The sequence below is a fragment of the Dipodomys merriami genome, unplaced genomic scaffold, assembly GCF_024711535.1.
Source record: "Dipodomys merriami isolate MVZ:Mamm:240054 unplaced genomic scaffold, mDipMer1.0.p SCAF_68, whole genome shotgun sequence".
In the NCBI taxonomy this organism is placed as follows: Eukaryota; Metazoa; Chordata; class Mammalia; order Rodentia; family Heteromyidae; genus Dipodomys; species Dipodomys merriami.
The window spans coordinates 35,857-60,564 of NW_027206268.1; the positions used below are offsets into that span (position 1 = coordinate 35,857).

Here is a 24,708-nt window from a genome sequence, read left to right on the forward strand (position 1 = left end):
CAAATCCCAGTTCCTACATCCATGGGCAATCTCCTACACGGTAATAATAAAGAATGAAGGATATAAACCAGACGCCAATGGCTAACACCTATAATCCTACCTACTCTGGAGGCTGAGATCTGAGGATCACGGTTCAAAATCAACCCAAGTAGTTAAGTTCCGGAGACTCTTATCTCTAATTAATCACCAAAAAATAGCTGGAAGTGGAACAGTGGCTCTACTGGTAGAACATTAGTCTTGAGGGGGGAAAAAAAAAAGCCAAGGAATAGCATCTAAGCTCTGAGTTCAAGCCCCAGTGCCAGCACATGCAAAAGAAGAAAGAATGAAAGATATGGCGCAAGATACAGAACTAGCTTACCTCTCCCCTCCTTCCCTCCTCCCTCTAGTTGCAACCATACCCTTGAACTCTGGGCCTGCGCGCTGTCCCTCTGCTCTTCAGCTCAAGTGAGCGCTCTACCACTTGAGCTACAGCGCCACTTCTGATTTTCTGGTGGTTTATTGGAGATAAGTTTCCCAGACTTTTCCTGCTCGGCCTGGCTTTGAACCTCAATCCTCAGATCTCAGCCTCCTGAGTAGCTAGGATGACAGGCATGAGCCACTGGCACCCTGCTCAACCATACACACCCTTTTGATTACTAGGGTGCAAACAGAATTTTCCCTCCAACTGGGATCCCATTACCGGTGAGACTGGCAACTTTTTGCTCTTTAACTGGAGATAATCTCTTGGACTTTTCTTACAGGAGCTAGAGATTCCAACCTTGATCCTCAAATCTTAGCCTCCTAGAGTAACCAGGATTTACAGGTGTGAGCCTTGGGCACTCAGCTCAAGATAACACGTTGTGGTAGTGGCTTCATTCAGAGACCACTCCAGCCCCACCCCACCCCAGCAGGGGAAAGTGAAGTTTTGCCTTGTTCTCACTCCTCTTGGCCAAAGCTCTCCCTCTGGCTTCAGGGATGGGAAGGCAAAGTATTCCAGGGGTTAAGGGCCGCCAGTGTTCTGACAGACAATCTGCTTGGGCCCTGAGGCATCCCCACCCCACACACCAGTCCCAAGACTCCAGGGTATCTTTTCCATCCCAGCTCTCCCACTTTAGGGGTCTTGGGGTCCCCCATGTTCTCCACCCCCCCTCCGATCCCCCCCCCACTCCTGGCGGGCCTGGCCCCCACCCACCCACTGCCTTTCCCCAGGACCAGCCCCTCCTCCCCCCCCCCCCCCCGCAGGCAGCCCAGGGGATTGACAGGGGCCAGAGGGGAGGGGAGGGGGGGCGGGCCAGGGGCGGGGCCCGGAGCCCTTCATCCCCAGCCGGGGCCGTCTCTGTTCTCAGCCTTGTGCTTTGCCAGGAACACGGCGGACCGCACCAGCCCGAGCGGAGCAGCGGAGCGCCGCGCCTGCCCGCCCACGAGGCCAGGTACCCCGGGGACGGGACGGGGCGGCGGGGAGGGGGGGTGGGGGGACCCGTGGACACCCCCCCTCCGTTCCTCCTCCCAGTCCAGGGACGCAGGGAGGGCTGAGCCCCTTCGGGGCTTGCTCTGGGCATGCTTCCCTCCCCTCCCCTTCTCCGATGTCAAACCTCCTCCCCACCACCCCGATCCCCCCCTCCACCACCACCAAAGCAGACCGCGCGCCCAGGCTCCGTGGAGTCCCGGGCACCGGTTTGCAGACCTGCTCCCGGCGGAACCCGGCTCTGAGCTCCCGCCAAGGTCCCCACAGGGGCCCCACGTTGACTAGAAACTTCTTGGCCGAGCCGAGCCGGACAGCTGTCCCCCACCCCTCAATCCCTCGTCCCGGGATCACCGGAAACCTAGTTTGAGAAGTTGGGGAGTCGGTACAGAGGTACCTCGATCTGGCTTGCCGCCCCCCCCCGCCCCAGCATGGACTAGAGAGGGTCCCCGAGGGGTCCCCCTTCCCCCCAGAGCACCCGACACGGTGCTGGCAGGCTGGGAATCTGGGTGTATTTATCCCAGTCTCCTTGGGCAAGGTTTTGAGGGCAGAGCGCGCTCCTAAGGTGGCCATGGGGGGGTACATGCTGGCCCCAGAACCCCTACCCCATTTGTTGCAAGGAGGGGGGCAAGCTGGGAGAGTAGGGTTCTTGTGGCTTTGGGGGGGAGGGCAGATGCCCCCTCCCCACCTGCCATCGGGGTCCCCAGGAGAGAAGGGACCCAGACTCAGTTTGCATGAGCCCGCCCCCCCCTCATTGGCCCCTTTCATTGGCCATGGCTAGTGCGTGCGTTTGTTTACACTGGAGGAAAGAGGCCAGGGGTGGGGCCTGTGGGGAATCTGCCCTTTCCCCTCCAGTGACCTGAACCCTGTGCCCAGCTATGGGCTCCCAAAGAGGACTGAGAAGGGCTAACGCCAAGGGTCTTGTTCCTGGAGCCAGGATACTCTCTGGAGTCCTTCCTTCAGCCTGCCAGACCTGTTTCCTTCCATGCTTGTCAACAGCATCACCCCTGGAAGAAACCCCTTAGTAGACAGTCTAGGATGGGGGCTTAGATCCTTCTGGAAGAGAAAGACCAGTCCATTGGAGCACTCCATCTGGAAAGGCAAATGCTATAGAGATCCAAGCAGTTCTTATTTGGAAGGAGGAGTTTCTGCACCAGAGATGGAGGCTTTCTCTAAGAATCCCCAGTGGTAGGATGGACTGGGATTGTATGAAGCCAGACCTGACACATCTCTGAGAGGCCATGAATGACTGAAATCAGGAATGGCAATCTCTGATTTCTGGGCAGGGTGTGTGTCTCAGAACTTCATTCTGCTTGGACCCAGTGGATATGTTTTTCACTGGCCTCCCAAACTCCTGCCGTCCAGGGCTCCACATGGCAATGCCATGATTGCCTATTGCTCCTATGCTTGTGTCCGTGCCCTAGCAAGTAGCCTTAAATGGAGAAACTGAGGCATGATGAGAACCGGAGGTGGTTCATGGTCTCTGGGCCAAAGAATGATTTTAAGCTGAGTGAAACATACCCTGGAAGTCTGGATATGAACATAAGAACATATTTGCGCGTGTGTGTGTGTGTGTGTGTGTGTGTGTGTGTGTGTGTGTGTGTGTGTGTGTGTGTGTGTGCCTGCTAGTACTGGGACTTGAACTCAGGGCCTGGATGCTATCTCTGAGCTTTTTTGCTCAAGGCTGGCATTCTACCACTTGAGTGACACCTCCACTTCTGGCTTTTTGGTGCTTCATTGAAGAAAAGATACTTGTGAACTTAACTCCCTGGCCTGGCTTTGAACCGCAATGCTCAGATCTCAGCCTCCTGACTAGCAGGGTAGTACAGACACGAATCATCGGTGCCAGGTCAGGAATACATATAATAAGGGAGGAGATGGGGGCCTACTGAAGAGATGCAGTGGGGGGGGGGGGGGAGCAGAAAGCCGAAATGGGATGTGCAGCCTAGTAGGGTGCATGGGAGAATGTTCTAGTCTAGACACCAGGCACAGTAGAGAACAGGCCCTCTTAGAACACTTAAGATGAGCTGAGGGTTGGCTCAAAGGGCCTTGAACCCCCTCCATTCATTGACCACTTACTGAACACCAGCAGTCTGGTGAATGGAAGAATACTGAAGAGGTAGGCCTTTCATTCTGCCTGGTAGGAGACACAGGAGGGCAGGGTGGGGCTCCAGAGGACCAGGCAAGGCTTCTGGGGGGACCAAAGGGAAGGCCCAGCTGCTAGAGCAGGAGGGGCTTTCCTGCCAGGGGCCTAAAGTTGCTTGCTTTTGAATTTCCGCCCTGCGGGCCACGTCCTGTACACAGCCTCTCAGCCAGCACGTCTGCACATGTGTGTGGCCACTGACAATGGTAGTCACTCTGGCTGACTGTCATGTCTTTTTAACTGTTCAGGTAGACAAGCCTTAGGTGTTGGCTCTGGGTTCCCTGAGCTTTCCAGCTGAGCTCGGTCTTAAGGCACTAACAAGGTTGGTCACTGACTGGCAGTGTACCTGATAGAAGCATAGCCCAACCATATGGAGACTTAGAGATGAGGTAGTGGACTTCAAATGGCCTCTGGGGTGTTTGACTGTCTTCCCAGAGCCCACTGGGCCTACTGTCACCACGAAAAGGCATCTTGGTTCCCTCTCCCCTTCTGGATTTTTCTGGGGCTCTCTGTGTCTTTCATGAGTATCCCTTTGCCATCTCTTGCTCTGTTTGTCTGTCTACCTGGCTGTTTCTGATTGGCTGGCCATCTCTCTTTTTTTTTTCTCACCTCTCTGGCTATCTTTGTCTCTGTCTCCCTGTCTGAATGCCTAAACCATCTATCAACAAGTGTTTTTTGTCTCTCTGTTTTCCTCTAATTGTGTCCCATGCTCCTGGGCCTGTGGTCTGCCTAGAACAGTATGTGTAATGCGTGTGTGTGTGTGTGTAATGTGTGTGTGTGTGTGTGTGTGTGTGTTATTTTTCCCTCGTCTTTCTCTGTTCCTTTCCTGGGCCTCTCTCTGCCTCTTTCTGACCTCTGATGGTGCCCCTCCTCCACACCGACCTTGCCTTTAGCCCCCTATCAGGGTCTATAATGAATCCTAAATTGCCAGAGGCCTGCGTTCCAGCTTTTCTTTGGGGCCCAAGTCCGGCTGTCCAAATATTTGGCCGCCTCCAGGGGATTCTGGGTCAGCAGGGAGAAAGATGGGCCGGCTGGCGTAGGGTCTCCCCTGCCTCTGGGGGGGCCTCAGTCACGTGATGTCCTGTCCTTTGCCTCAGCTGGGCCTCTGGCTGCACGTCCCTCCCAGCGGGCTGGCAGTGGAGTGGGGGAAGGGGATTGCTGGTGGCTCTGGCCAACTTGAGCTTGATAGTTCACTGAAGGCTGCCCAAGCAAGGAGGATCCAGGACTAGATGATGGGAGGTGAGTCCAAGGTGGCTTGTAAGTCTCCCTTGGTGTCTAGGAAATGTACCTTATCACAGGAAAGTCTATCTTCCGGCCCCAGCTGGGCCTCTCAGATCCTTCTAGACAATTCCGGATGCCCAGAATACAGAGGCACAGACTTTAGATTCCAGGGCCAGGGAACTGGGGGGGGATGAGAGATTGGTATGGCCAATACCTCAATGTTCTGGGGCATTAGCCTTGACCTGGCTACGCCCCCCCCCCCTTGTGTGTGTTCACATCTTAACCCAGTGCTGGCCGCACACCGGCCACTTGTGGCAGGAGCGAAAGTGAGATCTATGATGACCAAAATCTGGATTTATTGGGGCTGGGAAGGTGGCTCAATGGTAGAGTGCTTGCCTCGCATGCATGAGGCCCTGGGTTCGATTCCTCAGCACCACATAAGCAGAAAAAGTAAGTAGTGGCGCTGTAGCTCAAATGATAGAGTGCTAGCCTTGAGCTGAAGAGCTGAGGGACAGCGCCCTGGCCCAGAGTTCAAGACCCACAACCAACAAAACAAAAAAAATCTGGATTTGTGGCCTGGGGGGGGGGGGGAGTGTCTTTTTTTTTTTTTAAACTGATCTTGGAGCTTGAGCTTTCTTTGCTCAAAGCTAGCACTCTACCACTTGAACCACAGCTCATCTTTCATCTTTTTTTGGTAGTTTAGTGGAGAGAAGAGTCTCACAGACTTTCCTGCCCGGGCTGGCTTCAAGCTGCCATCCTCAGATCTCAGCCTCCTGAGTAGCTAGGATTGCTGGTGTGAGCCACTGGTACCTGCCAAGGATGTTAGTGTGTGTGTGTGGTGTGTGTGTGTGTGTGTGTGTGTGTGTGTGTGTGTGTGTGTGTGTGTGTGTGTGTGTGTGTGTTTACTCGGGCTTAAACTCAGAGCCTAGGTGCTATCCTTTAGCTTTTTTGCACAAGGTTGGTGCTCTACCACTTGAATTACAGCTCTGCTTCACAGCTTTTTGGTGATTCATTGGAGGTTAAGAGTCTGCCCAGGCTAGCTTTGAATCTTGATTGACCCTCAGATCTCAGCCTTGAGTAGCTAGGATTGTAGGCATGAGCCACTGGCATCCAGCTGCAAGGATATCTTTTCAGACTCTCTTCTGTTCTAACAGCTGTCTACTTGCCCTGGCCTAGATCTCTGACCTCCACATCAGCTCCCAGCGGCCCCTGACTGTGTGGAGAACATAAAACTCAAACCTGTCAGTGCATCCTATTTCTCTGTCCTAAGAGAGGGTATGTTTCCTCGGAAGCCTAGAGGAGTAGGAGTAGGGGTAGCTGTAGATGGATGCTAGGCTGGGAGAGGTACCCTGTCTTAACCAAGAAGGAAAGTGTGGCCAGATGCTAGTAGCTAGTAGCTCGTAATCCTAGCTACTCAGGAGGCTGAGATCTGAGGATTGCCATTCAAAGGCAGCCCAGCTAGAAAAGTCTGTGAGACTCCCCTCTCCAAATAACCACCAGAAAGCTGAAGCCCTAGTACCAACACACACACACACACAAACACACACACACACATGGAGGAAAGTGAGCTGGGCCAGAACTGGAGAGTCCTGAGATAGAGTCATAGTAAACTCAAGCCAGATCAATTGTTCCTACCTAAGTCCTTCTTGGGCTGAGGGGTCTGGGCCATGACAGTAAGTTCCATGGAACCTGCACCTCCATCCATGCACAGTGGCCACAGGACCAAGGGAAGGACACTACGGATGCTCCTTTGTAGTTGATCCACCACTGCAGACCTTCATCTGCCCCTGGGCACTGGTGAGAAAAGCAGGGCTCCAAGCCCGGGGACTCTTGGGATAGCGACTGCTTCAAGCAGCAGCCAGCCGGCTGTGGCCTGGATTCCTGAGCCTACAAGTCTTTAATTAGCCAAACTCAACACCCGCCCAAGGTGTGCCTGACAAATTCACACTCTTGTGATATCCGCATGAGCAGGCGTTACCTGCTGTGCCATCTTGCAGCTCCTGCCCCTCCTGGCCCAGAACCCTGGTCTGAGAGGTTGATTTACTGCTCAGCTCCACACTGCACCCATGACGGATGCCATTCTGATGACCTGGCCAATGACCTCCATGCCCTAAGACTCGACCCTTCTCTGGGCCACCCGCTCTATAGGCAAAGGCCTCCAGGAGGCTCCTCTCCAGCCTTGTAGGAGACCTAGACATTGGGAGACCCTTGGGGACCCACTCTGAGGGTCCCCAAGCAGGCCAAGTATCTAATCTGGCCTTTTGTTGTTGTTGTCGGTCGTGGGGCTTGAACTCTGGGCCTGGGCACTGTCTCTCAACTCTTCAGCTCAAGGCAAGTGCTCTACCGCTTGAGCCACAGTGCCACTTCTTGTTTTCTGGTGGTTCATTGGAGATAAGAGTCTCCTGGACTTCTCTGCCCAGGCTGGCTTTGAAGCGCGATCCTCAGATCTCAGCCTCCTGAGTAGCTAGGATGACAGACGTGAGCCACCCGTGCCCAGCTGATCTGGCCTTTCACCAGAGTGGACTAGGATCTCCTGAAAGCTTTTCTTTATTTTTTTTATGTGACACTACTGGGGCTTGAACTCAGGGACTGGGCTCTGGTCTCTTAACTTTTTCCCTCAGGTTCGTACTCTACCACTTGAGCCACAGCTCCATTTCTGGCTTTTGGTAGTTAATTGGCAGTGAGTCTCACTAACTTTCCTACCCTGAGCTGGCTTTGAACCATGATCTTTGATCTCAGTCTCCTGAGTAGCTAGGATTTACAGGGGTTGAACCACTGGTGGCATTGGGCTAGAAGCTTTTCTGAAGCAAGAGCTCTTCCCTGCGTTTGCCCTGACTCCTCCATGCAAAGGAGGCCTGAGGGTCAGGAGCTGTGAAAAATAGGCTTCCAGCCACAGGAAATGGCTGGGGTCCCCGGTGAAAAGCCAAGCTAATCTTTCCCCTGGGCCCCATTCTGGGACCCCACCCTCTGCCCTACCTTTGACTGAAGTACAAACCTTGACCCAGCCTTTAATGTTCTGCCAGACTTGTCTGAAGCCACAGAACCTTCATTCCACCCACACCACCTGCTCTATACCACACCTCAGGACCTTTGCCCATGCTGTACCTTCTGCCTGAGGCATTCTGTCCTGTTCCACACCTTAGAAATCCTGTGGAATTTTAGCACTAGTTATATCATCTCGTGGAGCAGGTCTTTCCCTCCCTTCTCCCTCTTTTTTTATTTTTTGGTATTGAGTTGCTAGAGATGGAACTTGTGCAGGCTGACTGGCAAATGCTCTATCTTGGGGTGTGTGTGTGTGTGTGTGTGTGTGTGTGTGTGTGTGTGTGTGTGTGTGTGTGTGTGTGTGTGTGTGTGTGTGTGTGTGTGTGTGTGTGTGTGTGTGTGTGTGTGTGTGCCATTCCTAGGGTTTTTAATTCAGGGCCTGGACACTATCTCTGAGCTTTTGTGCTCAAGGCTAGCACTCTACTACTTGAACCACATTTCTACTTCTGGCTTTTGGGGGGTGCTTATTTGGAGAAAAGGCTTTCCTGCCTCCTGAGTAGCTAAGATTACAGGAGTGAGCCACCAGCACCTGCCATCTACCTCTTACCTCTAACCTCGGCCCTCCTCTGAGTCCCAGAAGAATATGTCTCACCAGGATTACTTTTTTTTTTGGCCAGTCTTAGGGCTTGAACTCAGGGTCTGGGCATGTTCCTGAGCTTCTTTTGCTCAAGGCTAACACTATCACTTAAGCCACAGTGCCACTTTTGGCTTTTTCTATTTATATGGTACTGAGGAAGTGAACCCAGGGCTTTTTCATGCATGCTAGGAAAGCACTCTACCACTAAGCCACATTCGCAGCCCAAGGCTCACTTCTAGCAGGAGCTATGAGGGTGGGATTTGTGGGTTTAGCCCTTTCAACGCAGAAATCGCTGGCTATTTCCTAGCTTTGCCAGGATTTTGGCCCAGCCTGAGACTCGGCAATGAGGAATGAGTGATACCACCAGGCCCCAAAGGTCTAGTCTCACATCCTACAGAGTGAGAGAGACTATGGAGCCAGAACCTTCCACAACTCCTACAGCCTAGGAACTGTGGTTTCCCTGGAGGCAGTGGCTGGCTTCTAGGTGTCCCGGTGGGACACCTTAGCCAGAACACAATGCACCCGTTGCACACACCAGCCCAGGCAAGCCCTCAGGGCTTCAGTTATTAAATGGCAGAGAAGGATGCTTTGTTCAGGCTGCCGGCTCAGACTTAGTACTCTTTGAGGGCCTGTCCCAGCTTGCCCAGGTTGGGGGGCTGGGCATGGGCAACCTGCTGAGTGCCAGGGGGCTCTGTGAAAGGACTTTGGAGACCTGGCACTGGTATATAAGTAAGCAGGTAGAGTTCTTGAAGTAGACTGATGGCAAAGCTTAGAGAACAGGCTGGCCTAGGGAATTCTAGTCTCAGGGATGGCTCAAGAAGAGAAACCAATATTGCTATGGCCCGGGGTAGACAGGCTAGAAGGAGAAGGGGGACTCAGAGCAAGCAGATGAGAAGGTAGAGGTAGTTATGGTGTTAGATATAAGGTACCCAGAATCTGAGTTCTGGCCTAAGGAAATGAGGGAGGGAAGTCTCCTGATCAGTGATTAAAGTTTAAGGATACCAGAATGTAAAGCCTAAATCCATGACTCTTAATCCTAGCTACTCAGGAGGCTGAGATCTGAGGATCACAGTTCAAAGCTAGCCTGGGCAAGAAAGCCTGTGTGTGAGACTTTGTTTCCAATTAAGCACCCAAAAAGCTGGAAGTGAAGCTGTGACTCAAATGGTAGAGTGCTAGTCTTGAGCAAAATAGCTGAGGTATAGTGCCCAGGACCTGAGTTCAAACCCAAACCCAGGACACACACACACACACACACACACACACACACACACACACACACACACACACACACACACACACACACACACACACACACACACACACACACACACACACAGAGCTTAGTCCCAACTTCCTTATTCACCTCATCCCTTGAGCTAGACCAGAGACTACCAGGTTCTAAAATGAGAGAAATGGGGGCTGGGAATGTGGCTTAGTGATAGAGTGCTTGCCTAGCATGCATGAAGCCCTGGGTTCCATTCCTCAGTACCGCATATACAGAAAAAGCCAGAAGTGATGCTGTGGCTCAAGTGGTAGAGTGCTAGCCTTGAGCTGAATAAGTTTAGGGACAGTGCCCAGGCCCAGAGTTCAAGACCCATGACCAACAAAAATTAATTAATTAATAATAATAAATGAGAGAAATGAGAATTCAGAGCATCATTTGGGAAAAGCAGCATGGGACTCAGGACAGGCTGTGGCGGGCTGTCTCTTCTAACAGAGTTACCCCATCTTCTGGTCTCCATTCTGGCTCAGCCCTCCTTCTGGCTTGTCTGGCTTTCAGGATATCCCAACAGAACCTGGTTTATGATGCCCAGACACCTTTTGGGCTTGGGTAGTCAACTCCTGGTCCCAGGGATGTGAGAGGAGCCAATGAGTTGTCTGGGTAATGCAAAGGGGGAACGGGGAAGCTGGATCTTTTGAGTTCCAAGCACAACCAACTCCTAAGAGCAAGAAAGAGGTACTGACTAGTGATCCAGGCCAAGCCCTGGAATCCTAGCTGGGGGGTAGGGGAGACTCCAAAAAAGCAAGGGCTTTATTTAGAGGATGATCTGGATGTTGGGCACCTGAGTGTTGCCAGACCCTGGCAGGAGAGGAGAGAGGAGAGGCTTGAAGGAAAACCTGACCAAGACTATGTGGAAGGTTAGGATTGGGTGGCCCAGAGAATCTAGGCCCTGAAACACCCATTTCCTGGAAGGGCCCTTCAGAGCTTTTCACCACAGCCAGGCAGTAAGAACCAGGTGTCCATAGGCCCCGGCACTGCCTCAGGCCCCTAGCTCGAGGGTGGGGGTACAGCTCTGCGCCTGCTGTTGCTAGTGCCAACTCTCAGCCCACAGAGAGCCCTTTGTTCTGGCTGCCAGCAGTGCCCGCCGGGCGGCTGGGAACAAGGCCCACAGCCCTCACCCTCTCCCAAGGCCTCCAGCCATCAGGCAATGCCATTCTAGGTTGGACAGGAGGGTCCTGGCACCCAGACCCAGTGCAGGAAACTGTGTACCAAAACCAGGGTCGGGAGGGAGAGTCATTCCTGAGGGCAGACTCCGAGGAGGGTTGAGGACCTGGGATTCAAGCATCCTCCTGCTGCCGGGTCAGCTCAGGCCACGTACAAATGACACTCACTTTACAGATGGGGAAACTGAGGTTGCAAAGACTCACGTGGTGAGGTGTCCCAGCAAGATGTCCCGGGAAAGCCAGGCACTGGTAACTCCCATCTAGCTACTTAGGAGCCTTTTTCTGTGTATGGGGTACTGAGGAATTGAACCCAGGGCTTCATGCATGCTAGGCAAGCACTCTACCACTACGCCACATTCCCAACCCCATCCGTGCCTCTCTTATCTCCAGTGAATCACCAAAAAGCCGAAAGTAGAGCTAAGGCTCAAGTGGAAAATTGCCAGCCTTGAGTGAAAAAGCTAAGGGACAGTGCCTGGGTCCTGAGTTCAAATCCCAGGATTCACACACATACACACACACACACACACACACACACACACACACACACACACATTTGGGGGAACCCAGGTGTACAAGAGCTAACCCCGTCATCCTAAATCAGCCCCCCCCACCCAGTAAGGCAGTAGGCAGAGACTCAGGTGAGCATATGTCCTGAGCAAGCTTCTGCTACTGACCTTGTATGGAAGGTTGAGTTGTGAGCCCAAAGATAACAGAAGGCTGGCTGCTCCACAGACACCTGCCTGACTGTTGGTGTGAGAGCAAGAACTCCAGATTGTGGCCTCCAAGTCATGGAAGCACCTTTGCAGACAGAGATGGTGGAGCTGGTGCCCAACGGCAAACACTTGGAAGGCCTACTACCTGTGGGCATGCCTACCACGGGCAATGAGAGGTGAGTAGAAGAGGATCTAAGTGGAGGCTCTGGACAGGATGGGCAGGGGGTCCACTGCACAGGACTGGACCTCAGTCACCAACCCTGCTTCCTGTCTGCAGGATGGAGGATTCCAGAAGGAGCTGTGTGGAAGGCAAGAGCTTCTTACAGAAAAGCCCCAGCAAGGAGCCACACTTTACTGATGTGAGCTGGACTATCCAAAGGGTTTTGGGGGACTGTGGGGAGGTTCGGCACAGTAATGGGGTGCTCTGGGGTTGGTGATGGGAGGTTGAGGGACAGTACCACCATACCCATGGTTGTTTTGTTGTTTTCCTGTTTGTTTGTTTTGCCAGTCTTGGGGCTTGAGTTCAGGCCTAACAGCTATTCCTGAGTGGCTTTTCTGTTCAAGGCTAGCACTCCATCATTTGAGCCACAGCTCTATTTTGGGCTTTTTACTGATTTATTGGAGCTAAGAGTCTCAAGGACTCTCCTGCCCAGGTTGGCTTTGAACCATGATCGTCAGATCTCAGCCTCCCTGAGTAGCTAGGATGACAGGTGTGAGCCACTGGTGCCCAGCTAGTTCCATGTTTTTCTGACTTCTATCCCTCTCCACCCAACTCCGGTCTCCTGCAGTTTGAGGGCAAGACATCGTTTGGGATGTCAGTGTTCAACCTCAGCAATGCCATCATGGGCAGCGGCATTCTGGGGCTCGCCTACGCTATGGCCAACACAGGCATCATTCTTTTCCTGTGAGTACCTCAGCAAACTTTCTGAATTTAGACAGTCCTAAACAAGCTACCAACCACAACCTCCCAAGACCCTCCTATTCACTCTCCGGTGGGTGGGCACCTCTGACACTAAACCCAAACCACAGCTGCAAAAACAGTCACAGGCAGACAAGACTACCTCATTGCCCAGTAAACCCACAGGGCCAGCCTTACAGACCTGTGTCTGTTCTACCACATTTATAAATGATAGGCCAAAACCCATGGCCAGGTCTTTTTTTTTTTTTTGACAGTTGTGGGGCTTGAACTCTGGGCCTGGGCACTGTCCCTCAGCTCTTCAGCTCAAGGCTAGCGCTCTACCACTTGAGCCACAGGGCCACTTCCAGTTTTCTGGCAGTGGCCAGGTCTTTTGTGGGCACAGTGTCCCTGATCTGGGACCTCTAATCTGCAGGTTGAATGGAAAATATATTTGTCCCAAAGATTCAAGAGAAGGATGCTCAGAAAGTAGTGATAAGGTCAGGCACTGTCAGGCGCCAGTGGCTAATACCTATAATCCTAGCTACTCAGGAGGCTAAGATCTGAGGATCGCTGTTCAAGGCCACCCCAGGCAGGAAAGTCAGTGAGACTCAGATCTCCAAAAAACTATCAGAAAACCAGAAGTGGCACTGTGGATCTAGTGGTAGAGCACTAGCCTTGAGCTAAAGAGCAGAGGGACAGCACCCAGGCCCAGAATTCAAGCCTCAAGACCAACCAAAAACAAACAAACAAACAAACAAAAAGGTCAGGCACTGATGGCTCACGCCTGTCATCCTAGCTACTCAGGAGGCTGAGATCTGAGCATCATAATTCAAAGACAGCTAAGAAAGGAAAATTCGTGAGACTCTTATTGCTAATTAATGACCAAAAAGCCAGAAGTAGAGCTGTGGCTCAAGTGGTAGAGTGCTAGCCTTGAACACAAAAGCTCAGGGACATCACTCAGGACTTGAGATCAAGTCCCAAGACTGGTTTAAAAAAAGTCACAAGGTACCCCTGACCTACAGCCTCTCTTCAAGGTTATATTCTGCCTCTGGTCATACTTCTGGAGCTCACTGAACTTAGATTTGCTTTTATGCTCAAGGCTAGTGCTCAACCATTTCGAGCCTCAGCTCTACTTCCAATTTTCTGGAGGTTCATTGGAGATAAGAATCACATAAACTTTCCTGCCAGGGCTAATTTTATTTGTTTGTTAGTTTGTTTGTTTTTGGTCCTGAGGCTTGAACCCGACACGGGTGCTGTCCATCAGCTCTTTAGCTCAAGGCTAGCACTCTACCACTTAAGCCACAGCGCCACTTCCAGTTTTCTAATGGTTTATTGGAGATAAGAGTCTCCTGGAGGGGCTGGGAAGGTGGCTCAACGGTAAAGTGCTTGTCTCACATGCAAGAGGCCCTGGGTTCAATTCCTCAGCACCACATACACAGAAAAAGCCGGAAGTGGGCACTGTGTCTCAAGAGTCTCATGGACTTTCCTGCCCAGTCTGGCTTTGAACTGTGATCCTTAGATCTCAGCCTCCTGAGTAGCTAGGATGACAGGCAGCATTTATTTTTATGATGGTACCAAATATCCCAACCACAAATACTCCCCTGGGACCTCCCAGGCCCCCTCCCTCCCCCCCCCACCCAAACCTCAGCCCCGGCCAGACAAGGGATCATTCAGCAACCTCTCTTTCCCGCCATCTTCACCCAGGTTCCTGTTGACAGCCGTCGCCCTGCTTTCTAGCTACTCCATCCATTTGCTCCTCAAGTCCTCAGGGATTGTGGGTGAGTCTCTCGCCAGCCTGCACAGTGGGATGGCTGGGATTAGACTGGGTGAGCTCTTTTGACTCACCTAACTTCATTTCCATAGGCATCCGTGCCTATGAGCAACTGGGCTACCGTGCCTTCGGGACCCCGGGAAAGCTGGCAGCAGCTCTAGCCATCACGCTTCAGAACATCGGAGGTGAGGCTGGTGGGCAGGACAGGAGGCTGAGAAAGTCTAACGGCTGCTTCCCTTGGTCCACCCTAGCACCAGCCTCTCTCTTTCTCTCCTGCAGCCATGTCCAGCTATCTGTACATTATCAAATCTGAGCTGCCTCTTGTCATCCAGACCTTCTTGAACCTGGAAGAGCAGACTTCGTGAGCCTGAAGGGGGTGTGAGGCGGGAGGAAGGCCTTAGTTTCCCCCTGAGACCCACTACTGGCCCTGGGTATGGGAGGGGAGGAGAGGCCCAGCCGAGGTTGGGGGAGTTAAGACAGATTCAAGGCTGGTAGAAGACAAGCGAACTACCAGCCGAGGCAACACTCATTCCCATTTGTTCATGGGGTACCCGGGAACCCCCAGGATGGACTTGATGGGGCTGGAACAAGCTAAGGTTGGAGAAACTGCCCCCCCCTGGCCTTGAGCCCCGCCTGTGAGCTGAGAGCCTTTGGCTTAACTCTAAGCACTTGCTATTCCTGACCACCGGATCACCCCCTCCCCCACTACCAAGAGATTAAGCTGGTGTGGGAGGAGGTATTGCCCATCCCTTTAGCCAGCCCTGACTGGGTGTCCATCTTGTTTTGTGGCTAGGGACTGAGAGGAAATTATTAGGCTCTATTCTTGCTATACCGGCCCAGATAAGCTATAGGGGCCATGAGGCTGAGAGTAGCTTCTAGGAGGGTGAGAATGAGTTAAGATTCTACCCTTTAGGGCTGGGAAGGTGGCTCAGTGGTAGAGCACTTGCCTTGCATGCATGAGGCCCTGGGTTCGATTCCTAAGCACCACATAAGCAAAAAGAAAAAAGCCGGAAGTGGCGCTGTAGCTCAAGTGGTAGAGCGCTAGCCTTGAGCTGAAGAGCTGAGGGACAGTGCCCAGGCCCAGAGTTCAGGCCCCACGACTGACAAAAAAAAAAAGAAAAAGAAAAAGAAAAGGAAAGGAAAGAAAGATTCTGCCCTTTGTCCCAAGGAGTTAGCCTTTGAATTTGTCCTAGAAGGATGGTTCTGGCCATACTCTCTATACCATCCCATGCCCTACATCCATTTCCAGGACAGGATGCTACAAGATAGCTGTCAGAAGAAATCACAAGGGACTTAGTATTGGCAAGTCCCTGAGACCCCTGTGGAAAACACAGTCAACCTCCCCCCCCCCCCCAGCCAGGTCCCTTCATCTCACCCACTTCCCCAGACCCCTGTGTACTGAAGAAAATAGCAACAACGGCTATAATTGTAAGGTTACCAGCTGTGCCAAGCCAGGAAGCCTGTGTCCCTTATGCATTGTGCCTTTTTGCAGGTAGGGCGGGTTCTGAGCCTGGCTTTGTACTCTAACCCCTGCAGGGACTGGTACATGAATGGGAACTACCTGGTGATCCTGGTGTCCTCCACTATCATTCTGCCCCTGGCATTGATGCGGCAGCTTGGTGGGTGTGGCCTTGGAGGGATGTGGGAGGGACAGAGAGGAGCCCCACCCACTCACCTCCCAACCAGTCTCAAAAGTTTCTTCCCCTTCCCTGTTTTGCAGGCTACCTCGGCTACTCCAGTGGCTTCTCTCTCAGCTGCATGGTGTTCTTTCTAATTGCTGTGAGTCGATCTCATGTCAGTCAAGGAAGGGGTAATTGTTGGGCACCAGTAGCTCACGCCTGTCATCCTAGCTACTCAGGAGGCTGAGATCTGAGGATAGAGGTTCAAAGCCAGCTCAGGCAGGGAAGTCTGTGAGGCTCTTCCAGTTAAGCACCAAAAAAAAAAAAAAAAAAAAAGGCTGGAAGTGGAGCTGTGGCTCAAAGTGGTAGAGAACTAACCTTGAGCAGAAAAAAAACAAAACCAACAAAACTTCAGGGACAGCACCCAGGTCCTGAGTTCAAGTCCCAAAACTGACATTAAAAAAAAAAAAAGAGGGCTGGGAAGGTGGCTCAGTGGTAGAGCACTTGCCTTGCATGCATGAGGCCCTGGGTTCGATTCCTCAGCACCACATAAGCAAAAAGAAAAAAGCTGGAAGTGGCACTGAGGCTCAAGCGGTAGAGCGCTAGCCTTGAGCTGAAGAGCTGAGGGACAGCGCCCAGGCCCAGAGTTCAGGCCCCACGACCGGACCCCCCCCCCCAAAAAAAAAGAAAGAAATAGAGGAGTATAGTTATCTAAGGGAGTCCTCAGTCTGAGAGAAGGCAAATGTCTTTGGGAAGCCTGATTCAGAAGGTAGCTCCTTCTTCAATGTAGAGTGGCTTCATGGTGACTTGATAAGAAGCCTAGTCTAGATCTGATGCACTCATTCCTCCTACCTCAGGTCATCTACAAGAAGTTCCAAGTGCCATGTCCTCTGCCATCCAACTTGACCAATGGCACAGGCAACTTCAGCCACGTGGAGGTGATGGAGGAGAAGGCACATCTGCAGGCAGAACTTGACACTGCTGCTCTCTGTACCCCAAGCTACTTCACCCTCAACTCACAGGTTCTGAGAGGCCAGGCCAGGGATGGAGGTTGGGAGGAGGTTGATGGGTGGAGGCCTTCCTTGACCAGGTCTCACGTGTCCCCAGACAGCATATACCATCCCCATCATGGCCTTCGCCTTCGTCTGCCACCCTGAGGTGCTGCCCATCTATACGGAGCTCAAGGAGTAGGTGTCTACAGCTGATGGGGGAGGGGAGGGAGGATAGGGCAGAGCAGGCCTTGAGCTGACTTGGGAGAATGCATGTGATCTTAGGTTGTATGTTGGTTAAGGACGGGTGGACCTAAGTCATCTGATCTTAGAGCTCTATAGCTGCCACTAGGAGAGATCACCCTGGAGTATATCTGGGCCTTCCAGTGTGGCCCATCTGGTCACCAGGCACCTCTTCCCCCTACCCTCATACACAGCCCTTCCAAGAAGAAGATGCAACACATCTCTAACCTGTCCATTGCTGTGATGTATGTCATGTACTTCCTGGCTGCCCTTTTCGGCTACCTCACCTTCTATGGTATGGCTGGACCAATGGGGGGCAAGGGAGGAGGCCATGCTGGAAGGCAGGGTCCCCCCCCACACACACACACACTCTGCATGCCACCATTCCCTTCCTAGCCTACTGACCCCCTCCCACTCCCTGCCCACCACAGACAGAGTCGAGTCAGAACTGTTGCACACCTACAACAAAGTGGACGCATTCGACGTGCTCATCTTGTGTGTGCGTGTGGCCGTGTTGACAGCAGTGACACTCACAGTGCCAATCGTTTTGTTCCCGGTGAGCCCAGATGGCTGGTGGTTGGATCTGTGGATGTGAAGGGAGAGAAGGGTCACAGATGGAGGCTCATGTATATATGGCTTTTCCCACCTGCTCTAGGTACGCCGAGCTATTCAGCAGATGCTGTTTCAGAACCAGGAGTTCAGCTGGCTGAGACACGTGATCATTGCCACTGGCTTGCTCACTTGTATTAACTTGCTGGTTATCTTTGCCCCCAACATCTTGGGCATCTTTGGGATTATTGGTAAGAAGCTGATCTTGTTATAGAAGTTAGGGATCATGCCGGGCGCTGGTGGCTCACTCCTGTAATCCTAGCTACTCAGGAGGCTGAGATCTGAGGATCACGGTTCAAAGCCAGCCTGGGCAGGAGAGACTGTGAGACTCCTATCTCCAATAAACCACCAGAAAACCGAAATGGCGCTGAAGCTCAAGTGGTAGAGCGCTCGCTTTGAGCTGAAGAGCTGAGGGACAGCGCCCAGGCCCAGAGTTCAAGCCCCCACGACCGACAAAAAAAAAAAAAGAGAGAAGTTAGGGATCATGCCCTTAAGGAGTTTGACTTCTGCAAATCCTGGCATATTTCTGAGCTCACACTCTAAACTTTCAGTGATGGCTGCTAGCCATACACACTGTTAGATCTTTTCCTTGAGGCTATTGTCAATTCCTTTCAATGGCTCAAAGCCACTCAGTCTGTCTTCCTTCATGAGAGACCTGGGTGGACCTCAAAGGTGAGGAGCCTCCACAAAAGAGTACATTGAACTGGGTGCTGGCGGCTCCTACCTGTAATCCTAACTGCTCAGGAGGCTGAAATCTGAGGATCACAGTTTGAAGCCAGCCCAGGCAGGAAAGTCTGTGAGACCCTTAGCTCCAGTTAACCACCAGAAAACCAGAAGTGGTGCTATGGCTCAAAGTGGTAGAGCACTAGCTTTGAGCAAAAGAGCTCAGGGACAGCGCCCAGGCCCTGAGTTCAAGCCCCATGACCAACAACAACAAAAGATTTCGTTAAGTTGGAAATGGTGGTACATACCTGTAGTCCCAGCTCCTTGGGAGGATGATATGGGAAAACACTTGAGCCTGGGCTGGGTACCAATTGTTAGGTTTTTCAAAAGAGGTAGCCGAGTAAGAACAGCACCACACACGTGGTATTCAGGTAAGGGGTAGGTTTATTCAGTAGACCTGCTGGGACCAGACCAGGTTGGCACTCCACGCGGCTGGCAAAGAGGGCGTCTGGCCTTATCTAGGGTAGGGGCAGGGAAATGTGTGTCCAGGTAAAGGGAAGTGGGACCAGGTAAGAGGAAGTAGGATCAGGTGGGAGAAAGGTGTGGCCATCAGATCCATGTGACCTCAGTGGATGCAGATGTGACCTCTTCCAGGTGTCCCAGTTGCCTAGGTAACGCAGGTACTGGGAGGGGTCTGCTCACCATCCAGGAATGGACCTTACACCAATGGCTTATTCCTGTAACCCTAGTTACTAAGAAGGCTGAGATCTGAAGGTCCAGTTTCAAAGTCAGCCCAGGCAGACAAATCCAAGAGACTCTTATCTCTCATTAACTAGTGAAAAGCCAGAAATAGAGGTGTGGCTCAAGTAGTAGAAGTTCCAGCCTTGAAGCCGGTGCCGGTGGCTCACGCCTGTAATCCTAGCTACTCAGGAGGTTGAGATCTGAGGATCATGGTTCAAAGCCAGCCCAAGCAAGGGAAGTCTGAGAGACTCTGATCTCCAATAAGCCACTAGAAAACCAGAAGTGGCACTGTGGCTCAAGTGGTAGAGCACTTGCCTTGAGCTGAAGAGCTGAGGGACAGCGCCCAAGCCCAGAGGTCAAGCCCCAAGACCAACCAAAAAAAAAAAAAAAGTTGCAGCCTTGAGCAGACAAAGCTAAGCAAGAAGTGTGAGGGCCTGAGTTCAAGCCCCAGTACTGGCACACACAAAAAAAGTGGGGAGGGGAGTGTATTATTTCTTGGAGCCCCAGAATCAGACAGCATGAAACTCTCCTGATGAGAAATGTTTGATCTTATTTCTTTCTTAATTTGTTTTTTTGCCAGTCCCGAGGCTTGAACTCAGGGCCTCAATACTGTCCCTGAGCTTCTTTTGTTCAAGATTAGCACTCTACCACTTAAGCTACAGGGCCACTTTTGGCTTTTTCTGTGTCTGTGGTACTGAGGAATCGTACCCAGGGCTTCATGCATGCTAGGCAAGCACTCTACCACTGAGCCACCTTCCCAGCCTGGAATGTTTGATCTTCCTGAAGGATCTGCCCGCAAACTTTAATCCATGATCTTTATAGGGGCCACCTCTGCTCCATGCCTCATCTTTATCTTCCCTGCCATCTTCTACTTCCGAATCATCCCCACTGAGAAGGAGCCTGCTAGATCCACACCCAAAATCCTGGTTCGTGGGGGCTTGAAGGCTGGGAGGCTGGTGTGGGGCTGGGAAGGGTGGGGGGTGAGGTCTCCAGACCTTTGATGTGATTCCCATTTTTGGATTCCACAGGCTCTTTGTTTCGCCGTGGTTGGCTTCTTACTAATGACCATGAGCTTGAGCTTCATTATCATTGACTGGGTCTCAGGGACCAGCCGACATGGAGGAAACCACTAAGGATGACTTCCATCTACTTCTGTCTACACATTCTAGCACCCCTGGTCCAGAGTCTCCAAGCCCCTGCTCCCATCCTGTGGCCAGGTTGGAGGGGGGGTGAAGAGGTGGGGGGAGGAGAAAGACAAGGGAGACAGACTCATAAACACCAGGGCCTTTGGCCCTGCCCACATCCTCTTCTGTGGAAGGTTTTTGTTAAAGAGCCAGGAGCAAGGCCCTTCGGCCACCACCTGCTGAGATCCTGCGCTGCAGGGGGGCTTCCTGAGCAGGGAACAGGGTGGGGTTGTGGCCTCAGATCTCACCCAAACCCTTCATCTCCCCCACCCCCTCCCACAGCTGCATACACTGAAGTACAACATCTGGCTATTTAGGTGGTCCAGAAGCTTACTGGGACACTTAGAACTGGAACCCAGAGCTGGAAACCCAGCCTCCCCCCAACACCCCCTTCATGGCCAGAGTTGTGCCCCCAGAGGGCTTCTCTCCCCCAGCTCATTATTATTCCCTTTCCTCCTTTTTAACCTTTTGGCTCATTTTAGAAAACTTGGACCAAGTGACTCTTCTTGTCCTCTTCTATCTCCTTCACAAGAGGGGATCTTCCGTACCCCATAGCTTGGGCCAGGAGGTTCTGCTGTGGATGGGGTATACATCTCCAAAGGGGTCACTGTCCCTGTCCATTCACCAGTCCCAGGGAGGCTGGGACTCCCAAACTCAATTCCTGGGTCCATATCTCACATTCCACTACTAGGAGAAGAAAGGCTGAGCCCAGAGTCTATCCTGCCCCTGGGAACCAAAGATCCCCCACGCCCCAAGACTGGGACAGGGGTGGGGAGGCTAACGGCCCTCTTTTATAAATATTATACAGAAGACAAGTTGTGCTTTTTATATTCTTGGTCTCCATGGTCTGTGGGTTCCTGGAAAGCAGGGTGGGGATTCAGGATACATATGGTAATAGAAACACACACACACACACACACACACACACACACACACACACACACCATCTTCTTGCCTGAATGAGGGTCAAGCAGGGGAAGACCCCCACTCACTCAACCTTCCTGCCTTCCAGACCAACCAGTTGAATGCTCAGACCCAGCTCTGGAGCTAGGCCAAGCTCAGCACAGACCTGCTTTCTCACGGGGTGAGGTGGGGAGGAATTAATGAGGCCCCAGGAAGTGGGACAGAGAGAGGCCTCCAGAAGCAAGCAACGTGAGGTGCATCCCCAGCAGTTCCAGAGAGGGTCTGAGCTGGGGGGGGGGGACAGCGGAGCCATGCAGAAGCCCCAAGTGGGCCTCCTACCTTTCCCTGACTCCCCAATTACTGTGTCAATCTTCTGCCAGGAGATCGAAAAGAAAAAAATCCAGGGAGCTAAAATCTTTATTGATAGTAAAATCTACTGTGAATAAAGATGAATGAGTGAGTCCTTGGAATGGGGTGGGGGGTCTCTGAGTGGCTGGGAGAAGGAAAAGTCAAAGGCAAGGCAGGCAGGGGCTACAGGGAGTCCTGGCCTGAGCATCAGGTGCCCTGGCCTGGGCCCAGGAGGCAGAGAAGACTGGGAAACTGCCCACTGCCTTGGGCAGGCCTAAACCAGCTGAATCACAGCAGGATGGACCTGCTCTGGCCTTGGCACCAAACTCTCATTAGGAGAGACCCTGCACCAGGCTAGGCCACTGTGGTAAGGACAGCAGGAAAAATCCAGTTTGAACTCACAAGGCAGCTGCCAAATCTGGAAACCCCTGAAGAAAGAACTTCCTCAAGCTGGTGGCTGTTTGGCCCTGGGCAGTGCCAGCTGGGCAGAGGGGGCTTCCTGAGTCTTATTCCCATTATCTCCAGGCGCCTGACTCCAGCCTGGGGACTCACCCAGGAGTCTAATGGCTCCAGGAAAAGGCTGGACACTGACCTAGAGATAGAAGCAGCCCAAAGTGATCCTCGGAGAGTTTCCGACCTCTTGCCTACAGATGGGGCTATAGCTCTGCCTGGAACCCTTGGCTCTAGGAGAGTGAGAGAAATAACAGTCAAATCCTGAAGACAGGCAACCCCTGGGGGGTGGGGGGGGTCTTTCCACACACTGCATTCAAGCCCAGTACTGGTGGCTCACACCTGTGACCCTAGCTACTCAGGAGCTGAGATCTGAGGATCACACTTCCAAGCTAGCCTGAGCAGGAAAGTCCATGAGAAAAAGAGTCTCACAGAAACTTTTCTGCCCTGACTGGCTTTGAACCATGATTCTCAAATTTCTGAGTAACTAGGATTACAGGTGTGCGCCACTGGCATCCAGCTGAGCTACAGCTTTGAGGAGGAAAAAAAAAAATCAAGTGATTCAGGCACCAGTGGCTCACGCCTGTAATTCTAGCTACTCAGGAGGCTGAGATCTGAGGATTGAGGTTCAAAGCCAGCCCAGGCAGGAAAGACCATGAGACTCTTACCTCCAATGAACCACTCAGAAAACCAGAAGTGGTGCTGTGGCTCAAGTGGTAGAGCACTAGCTTTGAGCTGAAGAGCTCAGGGACAGCACCCAGGCCCAGAGTTCAAGCCCCACAATCAATAACAACAACAACAAAAATCAAGTGAGAGGTTGAGGCCCTGAATTCAAGTATACACACACACACACACACACACACACACACACACACACACAGAGTATTTATTGTAACAGGTATTTTTTCAGCACCTGCAAGCTTACCAATGACCAGATGCTTTCCTTAACCCATCCATCCCAGATAGAAAGTTGGATTCAGAAAAGAAATGTAAAGCACAACCACTAAATCATATCACTTGATAGGAGATGTTAGTACTATGGGAAATAAAAATATCCCCAAGGTAAGAGCAAGAGGGAAGGGGGTCGGGGGTAGGCCAAAGTGGGCCTCACTCATCCGAGATTTGCAGAAAAAAAGAAAGCATGTGGATGCTTCCAGGGGAATGCATTAGTCAGCGGGATAAGCCAATACACAGCCCTGAGGCAAAATGTGCCTGGCATGTGAGAGGAACTACCAGGAGGCCGCTGGGGCTAGGGCTGGGGCTGGGGCTGAGTGAGACAAGAGACTAGAAGACTAGACCTTATAGGAGGAACTCCATAGATCAAGATGCATTGTACTCATGAACTGTGTATGTTGAATGGATAGCCCCTTGTGCAACTATTTAAAGATTGTGTGTGTGAAGTTATATAGAAAATATATAAATGAAGTTTGCATACATATATACATGTGACCCTGAACCTGGTGGGAGCCTAATGAGGAGGAATATGTATGAGGCCCTATGGGCCACTGTAAGAACTCTGGATTTATCACTGGATAAGAAGAATACCAGGTCTGGGAAGGTGGCTCAGTGGTAGAGTGCTTGCATCACATGCATGAGGTCCTGGGTTCAAATCCTCAGCACCATATAAGCAGAAAAAGCTGGAAGTGGCGCTGTGGCTCAAGTGGTAGAGCACTAGCCTTGAGCTGAAGCGCTGAGGGACAGTGCCCAAGCCCAGAGTTCAGGCACTATGACCCACAAAGAACTTCGAAGAAGAGAAGGAGCAGGAAGAAGAAGAAGAGGAGGAGGAGGAGGAGGAAGAAGAAGAGGAAGAAGAAGATGATGACGACGACAACGACCACCACCACCACTCTGGGCCCGGGCACTGTCCCTCCGCATTTTGGCTCAAGGCTAGCTCTCTACTATTTGAGCCACAGCACCACTTCCAGCTTTTATGGTGCTGAGGAATTGAACCCAGGGCCTCATGCATGCAAGGCAAGCGCTCTACCACTGAGCCACCTTCCTAGGCCCTCCATGAAACTCTCATCTTCACTAAACCACCAGAAAACCAGAAGTAGTATTGTGGCTCAAGTGGTAGAGCACTAGCCTTGAGCTGAAGAGCTGAGGGATAGTGCCCAGGCCCAGAATTCGAGCCCCACGACCAACAAAAAAGAAGAAAACCAATGCTGAGTCCTGACAGAAGAGGATGTGATTTAATCGTAACTCTAAATTTTTTGTTTTGTGTGTGCGTGTGTACACACACCAGTCCTGGGCTTAAACTAGGGATCTGGGCACTGTCCCTGAGCTCTTTTGCTCAAGACTAGCACTCTACCACTTTGAGCCACATTCTACTTCCAGTTATCTGGTGGTTCATTGGTGATAAGAGTCTCATGGACTTTCCTCCCTAGGCTGACTTTGAACCGTGATCCTCAGATCTCAGCCTCCTGAGTATAGGACTCAAGTGTGAGCCTCCAACACATGGCTTGTCCCTTAGCTTTTGTGCTCAAGGCTGGTGCTCAACCACTTAAGCCATAGCTCCACTAATGGTTTTTGGTGATTCATTGGACATAAGAGTCTCACAGACTGTTCCTGCCTGGGCTGGCTTAGAACCTACATCCTCAGGTCTCAGCTTCCTGAGTAACTAGGTGCGAACTACCAGCACCCAGCTCAGAAACTCACTTTCCAAGAACTTGTACCAGTGATAATTGATTGCGAGTGATTTAGAAAAAGTA

At 52.0% G+C, this 24,708-nt stretch overlaps 1 protein-coding gene across 1 annotated transcript; it reads left to right on the plus strand.

Moving 5' to 3' along the window:
- The first annotated feature begins 1,337 nt into the window (after positions 1-1,337).
- Positions 1,338-21,114, plus strand: Slc38a3 (solute carrier family 38 member 3). The gene is made up of 16 exons (XM_070005305.1): positions 1,338-1,409; positions 11,602-11,758; positions 11,860-11,941; positions 12,371-12,486; positions 14,185-14,258; positions 14,344-14,436; positions 14,531-14,612; positions 15,788-15,870; positions 15,972-16,030; positions 16,728-16,892; positions 16,978-17,057; positions 17,297-17,397; positions 17,534-17,658; positions 17,758-17,902; positions 19,938-20,041; positions 20,144-21,114. The coding sequence occupies exons 2-16, from the start codon at positions 11,658-11,660 to the stop codon at positions 20,246-20,248; spliced, it is 1,515 nt and encodes a 504-aa protein (XP_069861406.1). The 5' UTR covers positions 1,338-1,409; positions 11,602-11,657; the 3' UTR covers positions 20,249-21,114.
- The last annotated feature ends 3,594 nt before the right edge of the window (positions 21,115-24,708 follow it).

Excerpts from the sequence above, each read along its gene's own strand:
- Slc38a3 (XM_070005305.1), top strand. The coding sequence starts at position 11,658 with ATGGAAGCACCTTTGCAGACAGAGATGGTGGAGCTGGTGCCCAACGGC. Across the intron at positions 12,487-14,184 it reads ACAGGCATCATTCTTTTCCT|GTTCCTGTTGACAGCCGTCG; the intron begins GTGAGTACCTCA and ends ATCTTCACCCAG. Across the intron at positions 17,659-17,757 it reads TGCCAATCGTTTTGTTCCCG|GTACGCCGAGCTATTCAGCA; the intron begins GTGAGCCCAGAT and ends CACCTGCTCTAG.